At 43.8% G+C, this 12,461-nt stretch overlaps 1 protein-coding gene across 14 annotated transcripts in view; it reads right to left on the reverse strand.

Annotated features, from left to right (window-relative positions):
- The window catches only part of ABI2 (abl interactor 2), a 62,676-nt gene that overhangs the window by 12,720 nt on the left and 37,495 nt on the right, over positions 1-12,461 (reverse strand). For 8 of the 14 annotated variants that reach the window (XM_058186867.1, XM_058186839.1, XM_058186860.1 and 5 more), the window contains 3 exons: positions 9,770-9,955; positions 7,965-8,123; positions 6,561-6,647 (listed from right to left, as the gene is read on the reverse strand). In XM_058186867.1, coding sequence (XP_058042850.1) covers positions 6,561-6,647; positions 7,965-8,123; positions 9,770-9,955 — 432 coding nt within the window. The remainder of the gene's footprint in view (positions 1-6,560; positions 6,648-7,964; positions 8,124-9,769; positions 9,956-12,461) is intronic. The other 6 variants (XM_058186850.1, XM_058186904.1, XM_058186894.1 and 3 more) reach the window with 2 other exon arrangements.

Consider the following 12,461-nt stretch of genomic DNA (forward strand, 5'->3'; position numbering starts at 1 on the left):
GCGAATGGTGGAACTACGACGAGACGCCTGGATGGTGTTGGCGGCGTTGGCAGGTACATGTCTCTTCCTCAGGAGGCTCCGCCAAGCGCCAGGCGGTCAGCTTGAACCACTGAGGGTCCTGATGAGTCAGCTGCCCTTGGCTGAGCGAGATCTTGGTCTGAGGAAGTTTCCACGGGGGAGCCACTGAGAGAGCCACCAGGTCCGCAAACCACGGGCGCCGAGGCCAGTGTGGAGCCAGCAAGATGAGTTCCGCCTGTTCCCTCAGCATCTTCCTGATAACCTTGGGTATTGTCGGAATGGGAGGGAAGGCATAAAGGAGGCCGGGGGGCCAAGGGCTGCGCAGGGCGTCTATGGCCTCCGCCCCTGGACTGGGTACCTTGAGAAGAACCGATCCAGTTGACGATTGTCTCGAGTGGCAAAGAGGTCTACCAGCGGGTTCCCGAAGCGGAGTGTGATCTCGAGGAACATATCCGGATTCAGTCGCCACTCCCCCTGGTCGACTGAGACTCGGCTGAGCCAGTCGGCCTGTGTGTTTGCCACCCCTGATATATGAGAGGCCCGTATGGACCTCAGGTGAGCCTCCGCCCAGAGACCCAGTTGCACTGCCTCTTGCAAGAGAGGCTGAGAATGGGTTCCCCCCAGGCGGTTCACATGAGCCTTTGCGGCCACATTGTCCGTTAATACTAGAATGTCTTGATTGAGAACAATGTCCTGGAACGATAGTAAGGCCAGATGAATGGCCCTGAGTTCTAACCAGTTTATGTTGTGGGTCAGGTCCCTTGGGGACCACTGACCCTGAGCCATGTTTGATCCCAGATGGGCGCCCCAGCCATGAAGACTGGCATCTGTTGTCAAGATTAGGCGTTGGGGTTCCCTGAACTCTCTGCCCTTTGACAGGGCTGGGGAGATCCACCATAAAGAGAGTGTCTGACTTGTTGTGGAAGTTGGACAAGTATTGGTGACGAGCTGTGTGTGCCTTTTGATAGGGAGTAGAAACCACTGCAGTGTCCTGCAGTGGAGGCAGCAAGGTACAATGCCGATGCAGGAGACCAGTTTCCCCAAGAGTTGGGAAAGGGTCTTTAAAGGAATAAGGCGTCTCTTGGTTACCCCCCTGACTAGATTCTGTAAATTGGTGAGACGCTCCTGTGACAGATAGACCCGGCCCTCTATCGTGTCTATGATGGCCCCTAAGTGTTGGATTCGATTCGTAGGATGTAAGTGACTTTTGGCCTTGTTGATCGAGAAGCCGTGGGCTTCTAGAACCTGAATGGTTGTGGACAAATCCGCTGCCGCCAGGGTCTCTGATCGAGATTGAATAAGGAGATCGTCCAGATAAGCCTGGATTCTGATTGGAATAGCCCGGAGATGCGCTGTGAGAGCGGCCATTAGCTTTGAGAAGACCCTGGGGGCCGAGGAGAGCCCGAATGGAAGGGCACAATATTGGTAATGGAGACCCCCGTGGCAGAAGCGGAGGAATCGTCTGTGAGCCGGAAGGATAGGGACGTGTAAGTATGCCTCCGTCAGGTCTACTGACGTGAGGAAGTCCCCCTCCCTGATGCTCTCCAAGATGGACTGGAGTGACTGCATCTTGAACCGCCTGTAGACTATGTGGCGGTTCAGAGCCTTCAGGTCGAGGATTGCTCTCCATCCCCCCGAGGGCTTTGGAACTATGAACAGTCGGGAGTAAAACCCCCGACCGTGCTGATCTCGTGGCACCGTTTGGATGGCCTGAATTGAGAGAAGATGTTTTATGGCCGATGCCACGAGCAGCCGTTTCGTCGGGTTGCAAGATAACGGGCACCTGACGAAATGGCCCGGGGGGGTGGAGAGGAATTCCAGGGATAGACCGAACCTGATTGTCTCCCTGACCCAGGAGTCCGAGGTGGACTCCTCCCATTGGCTGGCGAAGAGCGCCAGTCTGCCCCCAATGGGAGGGACGGGCAAGCAGTCAACGTGAGCGTCTGAATGGGCGACCTCTCCCCCCCCGAAAGGGCCGCTTGAAGGAACCCCTCTGACCTTGACCTGCCTGTCTATCCTGCCTATCCTGTCTACCCTGTCTGGGGGAGAAGGGTCTTTGGGTTCTGGAGTTTCCAAAGTTAGAATCAGCCGCTCTGAAGGGACGAAAATATGGGGTTGGTCTGGAGTCTGAACGGCGGGACATGCTTGGAAGGATTTTGCGCTTGTCCTTGGTCTCTATAAGTAAAGGATCCAAGGCTGCTCCAAAGAGTGAGGTCCCCGAATAAGGGGCTGAGGCCAACCTCCATTTGTTTTTGGCGTCGGCTTGCCAACGCCTAAGCCAGAGAAGGCGGCGTGAGGATACTGTGGAACCAATCGATTTGGCAGCAAATCGAGAAGCATTCAGGGTGGCATCGGCTGAGTATTCGATGGCAGCTATAATCTTGTTTAAGTCCTGATGTGACCGGGAGTCAGTGACTGGTAAACGGTCCCGCAACTGTTTTAACCATAAAAGGGCCGCTCTATTAAAGAAAGAGGCCGAGGAAGAGGCCCTAACGGCCCAGGCAGCCGCCTGATGACTCTTAATCAGGGTTTGTTCGGCCCGTTTGTCTTCCGGGCGAAGGGTTTCCTCTGGAGGACCTGTGACCACAGATGGCCCTGCTAATGCAACTACTGGGGCATCAACTGTGGGGATTTGCAGTAATTTAAGGAAGTTAGGTTCCAAATTATACAAGCGACGGTCCAAGGCATTAGGATTAGGACCAGTTATAGGAGTGTTCCATTGCCTATCGACTACTTCCACAAAGAGCTTGGGGGCAGGCACCTCTTCTGACTCGACCACCGGAACTGAAAACAAGTCCATGGGTGGATCAGTGGTCTCTGAGGTGGGAATTGGGGCCGGTCGGGCCACTCCCAGCCGGGTAGTGACCTTGGCCTTGTGTAGCAAAGACCGAAATAATTGTGGGTTGAAGAGACCCACAAAGGAGGGTTGGTCTGGAACCAAATCCTCATCCTCAGAGAGGTTCTCATCCCTAAGGTCCCCTTCATCCCCCAGTGAGGCCCGAGATGGAGAATGAGCCTGGAAATCTTCAGCTTGAGGTGTGGAGTAGTCCTGCACCAAATCGTGACTAGTTTGGGATGCTACATATTCTGAAACCCATGAATGGGTTCTTGCCTGCCTGGAAGCAGTAATACCCCTCTGAACAGCAGCTGCAATCATTTCTGCCATAACTGCAGGGTCATTAGCCACTGGGGCAACTGCCTGGTGACTCACAGGCCCCATTGGAATAGTGGCACTAGAAGGAACCTCTGCTGACTCAAGTACTGGCGGGGCTGCAGGTAAAACCTCCATTTCAGATACAGAAATAGGACAGAATAAATCAGAATTGGGCAGAGGTTGGGATGAGTCTACAGATATATCAGGAGATAAAGTTAATGGAGCCCCAGGAGACTGCACAGGAGGCTGAACTGGTAAGGAGGTGGATTGCTGTTCCTGTATAGTATCAGCAGATTCCCTCACTGCCCTAGCAATGGCCCTATCCATAGCCTTCTGGCGTTGTAGGGCCTTCTTTTCAGAAGTCTTAGAAATAGCCTTTTGGGGCTTAGAAATGGAGGATTGAAGTGTCTCTGACCTTGTGGGTGCATGAGAGCTCGAAGCACTAGGCCCTGGGCTTGGACTGGTCTGATGTTGCTTCCTTTTACTAGGCCGGACTGGAGGAACGGCGGCCATCTTGAAAGGCCTAACCGATAGTTAGGGCTCAAACTACGTGGACAAGGCCTGGATGCGAGGCCTATGAGCCTTTAGAGGCCCAAGCCAAGGCCTATTACAGAAATGACCTAGGACAAATTATAATTAAATTACCATTTAAATAAAAATTCAGTGGGGAAATTTTTCCATTCTCTAGGGCCTACTAGGTATTTTGCCACGTGGCTAGTAAAACCGGAGGTGGCTAAAAGGGTAATCATACTCACAGACTGAAGGCCTCAGTGAGTGGCCGGAGAGCCAGTCGAAGATCGATGCAGAGGCCCTGCTGAGTCACCAAGCGATCGGGAATGAAGCCCGGGAGCGCCCACGAAGATCCGGTGACTGGAAAATAGGCCCATCAATGGCCTGATTAAAGACGCCCCAGAGCTCAGGTAAGGGCAGGCTGGCCGGCCTAGACCCTTTTATGGGTAGGCCGAGGCGATCGGGAAGCACCCGGGAGCGCCCAAACTTAATATTAATTAAAGCCGCCACGCGGCTGTGTTTTAATTTCGGCAGCCGCCGAATTTGCCAGCCACGGGGAGGCGTAATTGAGGCCTAACAGCCTCCCCGTTCTTCCAGCAGCTTCTTATGCTGTCCCCAGCGGTATCGGGCTGAATCGCCCTTTCTCGCTGGGGAGGGGGAGAGCTCACCTACAATGGGAGCCTCAACCCCTATACCAGCAGCTGGGAAGGAATAAATAGGGCTGAATCGCCCTCCTAATTACTTAAGAAAAGCTTACTTTGGGAAGAATTCAAAGGGAAGCAGCTCCGAAGTGCGTCTGTTCCCAATCAGATCGAGTCTGAAAGCTGGAAGGCACCAGGAGGAGGAGGTGCTTTTCAACTAGCAGACTCGATCCCATTGGATACAGACCGAGTCACTCCCCATGCCTGGCTGCTGGTCCCGCCCTGCTGGAGAACGTACGACCATCTGTCCGCCAACTGAAGCTCTGCAGAGGATGGGTGATGCAACAGGACAATGACCCAAAGCATACAAGTAATTCAACAAAACAATGGCTTCACCAGAACAGAATACACCTTCTGGAGTGGCCCAATCAGAGTCCTGACCTCAACCCGACTGAAATGCTGTGGCATGTCCTTAAGAGAGCGATTCACACCAGACATCCCAAGAATATTGCTACACTGAAACAGTTTTGTGAAAAGGAATGGTCCAAAATTACTCCAGATCATTGTGCAGGTCTGATCTGCAACTACAGGAAACGTTTGGTTGAGGTTATTGCTGCCAAAGGAGGGTCAACCAGTTATTAAGTCCAAAGGTTCACATACTTTTTCCTCCCTGCACTGTGAATGTTTATATGTTAGGTGTAATTAAACCATGGCAACATCTAATGTTTGTGTAGTATTATGTTCAGCAGACTGTGTTCTTCTATTGTTGTGACTTAGATGACGTTCAGAGCACATTTTATGACCAATTCATGCAAAACTCCACATAATCCCAAGGGGTTCACATACTTTTTCTTGCAACTGTAGATGTTTATATAATTAGCAATGTAATAAATTTTACACATTAAACCCGAAGTGGAAATATAGAGATGCCTTGTAAGTAATGTTACAGATTATGCTTTAAATGTTCCTTCATCCTTCAAAACTTTCATTGATAAATGAGCAAAGCCACAGATACACAAACTTGTGGATAATAAAACTACAGATAATGAGGGCTAGTGATATGTATAACATTTATATAGATTGTTTTGTAGCAAAGAATTTGCAAGAGTCGTTTGCTTCCCTTCTTCTAATGTACATAATCTGTTTAATGGAGATAATCAAATAGTTTTGATAGCCACCAGCTATTAAAATCCAACTCCTAGCTAGTATGATGTCACAGATGATATCATATACCAGTGATGGCTAACCTTTTTACAGTCGCGTGCCAAAAGCGGGGGGAGCGCAGGGGGGGTGTTGTGCACACGCGTGCCCATACCCATAATTCAATGCCCCCCATCTCTGAGCATGCACGCACACCCTCCCCCATATTCCCCACGCTTTTGGCACACGATGGCATGGTGGGCCCAGTAGGCCTGTTTTTCACCCTCCTCAGGCTCCAAAGGTTGCTAGGAGCCTGGGGAAGGTGAAAACGGCCTTCCCCACCCCCAGAGGTCCTCTGGAGGCTAGAAACAACCCATTACCCGACTTCCGGTGGGCCCAGAAGGCCCAAAAATTAGCTGGCTGGTTCACACATGCACACTGGAGCAGAGCTAGGGCAACGCTCATGTGCCCACAGATATGGCTCCACGTGCCACCTGTGGCACGCGTGCCATAGGTTCGCTATCACAGTCATATACCATTCAGCACTGTAGGGAAAAGAGCGGCAGAACCTGGGGGTGCAGTTAAAAGAGGGATGATCTAGGACCTCTACATAGCCACAAATGAACTAAGTCCAACCTCACCACCACCCCCAATTTGGTTGGCTCTTATCTAACTCCAAGCACGTGCTAATCATTAGATGAGAAGATTCCTGTTCATGAACAGGCTTTTTAGCAATAAGTCAGTTTAACTGGACCTTCAGGTGTGGACCTGGTCTTTAGCACCTGATAAGCAATATCTGAAAGGTAGAAGGTGGCTTGCTCTACCACAGGCAAGGGGAGAAAGGCAATTACCCTATTTTCGTAGAAAAAAAGACTATGTCTTAGCTGCTGTCTGAAATTGGGACAGAATTTACCAGATAAATCAACACATCTAAACATGGAATCTCTACCAGATCAGGAGTGAATAGTGATATGGCTGCACAAAATTGCCTGTTACCCAGAGATCAGTCAAGCTAGTGCATACAGGTAAATTAAGGTAAGAAACAAAAAGTGAAAGACCTTTACTTAAGTCACAGATCAATAAAAAGGCAAACTTACTGTTTTCCTGAACTCTGGCCACAAATCCCATTAATGGTAACTGAGGAGTTACCTGCAGGATGGAGGGAGGAGGTGGTGCAAGAGACACTGCAGTGAAGAAGTACAAATAAATAGACTTCAAGCAGAAATAGAGTACAGAAACATGAAATAACTGGATAAACAATGTGGCATCTTACTAAATGCAATGGAGTGACTGGATAATTAAAAACAAGGCAATATTAATTGTGCAGAACTTTGAAAACGGATAACCAGGTTTTTTAAGAAACCAATTTTTTGAGAATTCTGGGAAACATCTACAGTATCTACAGAATAATATTCCTGAAACGGCCCCATTCAAATCATACTTATTTTATTATAGCTAATAAAAAGTTGTACAACATTATTGTGGCAAATAGAAATATTGCTACACTATTAATGCCGCTAAGAGGAAATGTTTCTTCTTCCATATTTATCAATTTGATATAAATATGGACCGTTGATCCATTTCTGCTTAATCAAAATTAATTTAGGGCTGAGGATTTAACTGCATTTGAAGAGTGTAAATTAGTAAATTGCATTTACTAGAATACTTATATTTTTGTAAGTTTATAATCAATGGAAGCAACAACTTTAAATAATTTTTTCTTCTGATTAGATAAATTGAATTGGAATTACATGACTATTATTATACATTATTGGGTACTTTCCATGATATCTCAACAAAGGAATAACAAATGTCAATAATTTATCTTCCAACAGTTTATTTTACAAAATATTCTACCAAATATATTGATTAGTAAGAAAATAAGAGTTTTTGCAGAAGAAAAAGTGTCCAAACCTAAGCGATTTACTTCACATTTTTAAAAAGTACATGCAAGTTTTGGAGAAGGGGGAATATATGTCTCTGAACATAACGTGTATGTACTTGTGTATATATATCAATAGCACTTAAGTCTTATATACTGCTTCACAATGCTTTACAGCCCTCTCTAAGCATCAGCTTATTGCCCTGAACAATCTGGGACCTCATTTTACTGACCTCGGAAGGATGGAAGGCAGAATCAACCGTGAGGATCAAACCACTGGCAGTCAGCAGAATCAGCCTGCAATACTGCATTCCAGCCACTGCAGCACCACAGCTGTAATATACGGTACCTTTCTATTCACAGGCATTATAGAGGCATTATGATAATGCCATTATGTACTATGTCGTCAAAAGACACTTAAAGCAAGTGAAGTAGGGGTTCTTGGATTTGTTTTTTCCTTTACCAATTCCTTAGTATAAACAAACATACTAAAAAAAATGAAAGCCAGGACTTAGTTATGTGCTACGATATATAGAAGGTTCTTGCTAAACATATCCAGCTACTTATCTTCTCTTCTATAATGGATCAGAACTGGGAATTCTGCAAGGGCCTATCTTACCTGGATTCTGGCTATAAAACGGTCCTCCGTTGACCTGGTTTTGAAGGCTGTTCTGTGAAGTGATGGATGGAGGGCGCCTATATGGCAAAGAGCCTCCTATTGTTGGAGGTGTGTGCCGAGTAGCAGGTCTGTTCATGCTGTAGAACTGAACAGGATGACCTATTTTGACAGGTTAGAAAAAATATAAAACCTTCAGCAATGCACTTTTAGATGATGTAATTCAACTTAGGCATGGCAATTCAAATTAAGTGTTTAAAAACACATGTTTCCGTCAATTTCCCTAATGGAAAAAAAATCCTATGTGGATGAGAGTATATTAAACAAAGTTAAGAAGAAAACATTCTTAGAGATGATTCTGACTCTGAAAAAACTTGGCCAAATATAGAAGTAGATAACGTGATGGATAATCTGGAAGTCAGCAATTCAATATAATGCACATATAACATGCAAGTTAATTATTTAATAACCTGCATAGAAGAATGTGTTAATATGAACTGAATATCTACATCCTCTACTCTTTCAGCCACAGTACTTCTCAGTGGAAGTGTAAAGAGTCAGAATGCAGAAGAATCTCATGTCAGATATTGCATTGTGAAACAGTTGGGTACTACTCAAGTACCATATGAATGGGTTTCAGTAATTATAGAATGTGAATTTCTCATGCCTGGACTTTCCTCAGTTGTTTTTGCATGCATTTGCATGCACAGCTCTTTCGCAGAAGTACAGGACAGTCTGTTGCCAACATGCTTTGCCCAAATGTTCCTTTGAATAGTTTCCACAATCATCTTATTGATCAGCTTGAGCCAGGACCAAGGTAAAATCAAGGGCAATGGATTGGAACTGGTGGTCTCAGGATCACTGATGGCTCCTGGGAATCGTAAATATTCTCCTGATTGATTGCCAAAAATAATTTTTAAAAATGGCAAAATATTGCCAACTGTAAAACTATTGGGGTTCATTCAGCATTACCATCTCAAATCTTGTGAGATATTTGATCTTAATCATTTTCAGCTTTCTTAATATAAATATGTGATCATAATTAATGAGCAGTTATTAGAACAATCAACAGAACAAATAGAAAGTACTGTAATGCAGAATGAGAGCCAGTTTGGTATAGCACACTGAGCTAAAAACTGGGAGACCCTGTATTCTAGTCCCGCATTAGCACAATGTCAGCTGGGTATTCTTGGAAGGAGGCAATGGCAAATCATTTCTGAAATGCTGCAAAGAAAATGTCAGGGATTTGTCCAGGCAGTCTCCGATAATCAGACACGATAGAATGGAAGAAATTTTTTTTCCAAAGTTCTATCTTCAAATTAAGAGTTTCTGATTTAATTTAAAACATGAATTTCACATAGCCTAATTGTGCTTTAATACATATGGAAGGTTTATTTTCACTCCAAAACTATGTACTTCTTATATAGGAATAAAATAAGCCAAGCTGATACCAGAAGCTGCATTATATGAAGTTGAGAAATAAAACCGTAGATAAATTTAATAGCATGAACTAGAGCATATCCCAGAGTTTGCTATTCACAGAAGTAATCTGGCAAGATGCATCTTGGTTGATTGTAGCTTCCATCTTTCTAATTTTGTCCAGAACATCAGAAAAATAAAAGCCATCAGCTCCAAAATGAAGCATTTTCATTCTGATATGGTTCTAGGGGAAAAGGCATTTTTCCTCACTCACGACGGAAAAAGAGAAATAATGGATATATCCATCTATCTAAATGCTCAAAACATCTGATCAGTTTTAGGCAGGAATTGCACTTTTCAGATGACAGCAATCAGCAGCAGAAACTCACCTGAAGAGGGATTGGAAGAGGCAGCAGGGGGAGTTGGAGAAGTGAAGCCATCAGCAAGGGGCTGACCCCCTGCAGCAGCAGCAACATCTGGGATAGCAGAGGATGGGGCAGTAGCAGGAGTGAGAGGGGCGGAAGCAGAGGCAGAAGTAGCAGGAAGAGGAGAAGTGCCAGCAGAACTGGCAGGGGCTATGTTGAAAGAGGAGGAAGAGGCAGCATTAAGGAATAGTTCAGGTTAGCAAGGAGGAGAAAAGCTTTTTGAATCATTGCTGTTAGATTTCAGTCAATTCTTTAAAAATTAGCAAACAAAGAAAAAAAGAAAATGGACAGAGCGGGAATGTTTACACAGAGGGGTTTCCCATTACATATACAGCCAAACACCAAAGTAAAAAAAAAAGAGAGAAGCAGGAATGCATTCTATACATAAAAACCTCATAAACCTAAATCATGTCTTGTTTTAGCTGTTGATATAGAACAAGAGTGCTATGTGGTTCTTTGCCATACCGTGTGGTTCTGTCTCAGAGAAGGCAGGACCAAAATTTTTGTGTGGGTTGTTGTTGGTGGTGGAGGGGGTGTTTGATGTGTTTTTGCATGTTGGTGTTTGGGGGGGGGGGCAAATTGGACCTATTGCATCTTTTATGGTCCCAGGCCAATTTTTTCTATTAACTATTTGACTCCTAATCAAATTCAACAAAAGCCCATCCCAAAATGTAAAATGAAAATTTTAAAGCAAGTATTTGACCCCACCGATTCCTATAACTTCCCTCTTTTGGTTGCAATTATTTTCCTGTTTGAAAAGGAAGGAAGAGGAAAAACAGGGAAATCATGTTCTTTGGAATTCAACTTCCAGAGATGGCACTTGACTTTTTTTCTATGTAACAAAGTAACATGATACATATATGTTTCTCCTCATAAGTTCATATTGCATCTATTTGTGTGTCTCTCAGGGTCCAATCAGATTGGATGTATGTGCATTGCCTGGGTGTGCATGAAAAAACTCTATTTAGAATGACTACATATATGTTGCCTGATTTTGTATATGTGTCACGCAGCCTAATCTACAATATGTGAGCGGGTAAATGGATGGACAGACAGATGCATCTCTATACATGTCTTTCTGCTCTCACTTTGCATCTGTTGCATCTATGTTTACATGTACAAGGTTGACTCAGCCATCCATCCTTCCGAGGTCGGTAAAATGAAGACCCAGATTGTTGGGGGCAACATGCTGACTCTGTAAAACCACGTAGAGAGGCCTGTAAAGCATTGTGAAGCAGTATATAAGTATGAGTGCTATTGCAATTGCTACTGAACAGCAATAGGTAGGCTGCAGGACAGAACATCTTACAACAGACCAGTCAGCAGCATTCTAAGCTACTGCCCAACTGTGGGAGACACACGAGGGATGGTGATGTTCTGGAATGTATTTCACGGTAGCCTCCAGTCAAATCCAGCCCATTTTTGTACGTAGTTGTACTTCCACTAGTTCTTCTCCCCATACCAATTTTGCTGCTGTTCTATCCTACTGATGGACAGACCCTCAGATAGAGTTACAAACACATTTACATTTTTTCAATGTTCTGTTTGATTGGAATGAAATAAGAAAAGACTGAAATTTTCTTTTTATCAGGTGAAGGAGCTATGACAGAAAATGCAATCTTACTGTCAAAGGTGCATGTCACCAACAAAGAGAAAAGCTTCTGGTTATTTGGGGTTGAAGAGTGGAGAATTTTTCTTTTTACTGCCATCTCCCCACCCATTAAAATAACACAAAATTAAGGAAAGACCTATTTCATTTACTTAATAAAATTAGATTTATTATAAAAGAAAATATTACAAATGCTATGCATTGTTTTATATTTCAATAAAAATACTTATTTCACTCCATGCATGGAGATAATCTTTGTCTTTTGAACATGTAGAATAATATAACTCATTACTTCTCCTTTTTGTCTTTGCAAATATTTCATTGCTTATCAGTCAGGTTTTTTTTTTTACAAAAAAACAAACAAACCTTAAGGCCAGTGCATTAAATGGTATTATCATAATCTGAATTTTAAAATGCAATCAGCTATTCATTCGATTCTGATAGCTGTTGTGCAACTGATAGGCCGGCTCCAACAATTCATACAAGAGATTTCGAACTATGGCAACAACTTGTTAGAATTCCTAGTTCTGTTATGTTGCTGTAGAGAAGAGAATTCAAATTTAAAACAACTGGGTTATCTATATGAGATAGAATCAGCCTGCACCTTCATTACTTTGCATGATACATGTGAATATGAATGAAAGGTTTCAATGTGGCTACTAACTTTTTATAGGTATAAATTAATGTTATGTTTAAACATTAAAACTTAGGACTTGCTTATTTGTAGACCTGCTGCTGCTGCTATTATTATTGCTGTTATTATTCATAAGGTCATTTCAGCATGAGCAATTCAAAGCAATACATGAAAACATTTAAAAGTACATCATAAAATGTTCAACAGATTAAAATGAATTAACAGATTAAAATAACCATTGAATAGGGAAATACCATTAAAATTAAAATATACATAATATATGTATGTATGTAAATACATATGTGTATTGTGTGTATTTTAATTGTTATGGTATTTCCCTGATTCAATGTATTTACATATATGTAAATACATATAAGATTACAAATCACCCTGGCCCAGGGCTGTTGGGAGAA

The sequence above is a fragment of the Ahaetulla prasina genome, chromosome 1, assembly GCF_028640845.1.
Source record: "Ahaetulla prasina isolate Xishuangbanna chromosome 1, ASM2864084v1, whole genome shotgun sequence".
Lineage (NCBI taxonomy): Eukaryota > Metazoa > Chordata > Lepidosauria > Squamata > Colubridae > Ahaetulla > Ahaetulla prasina.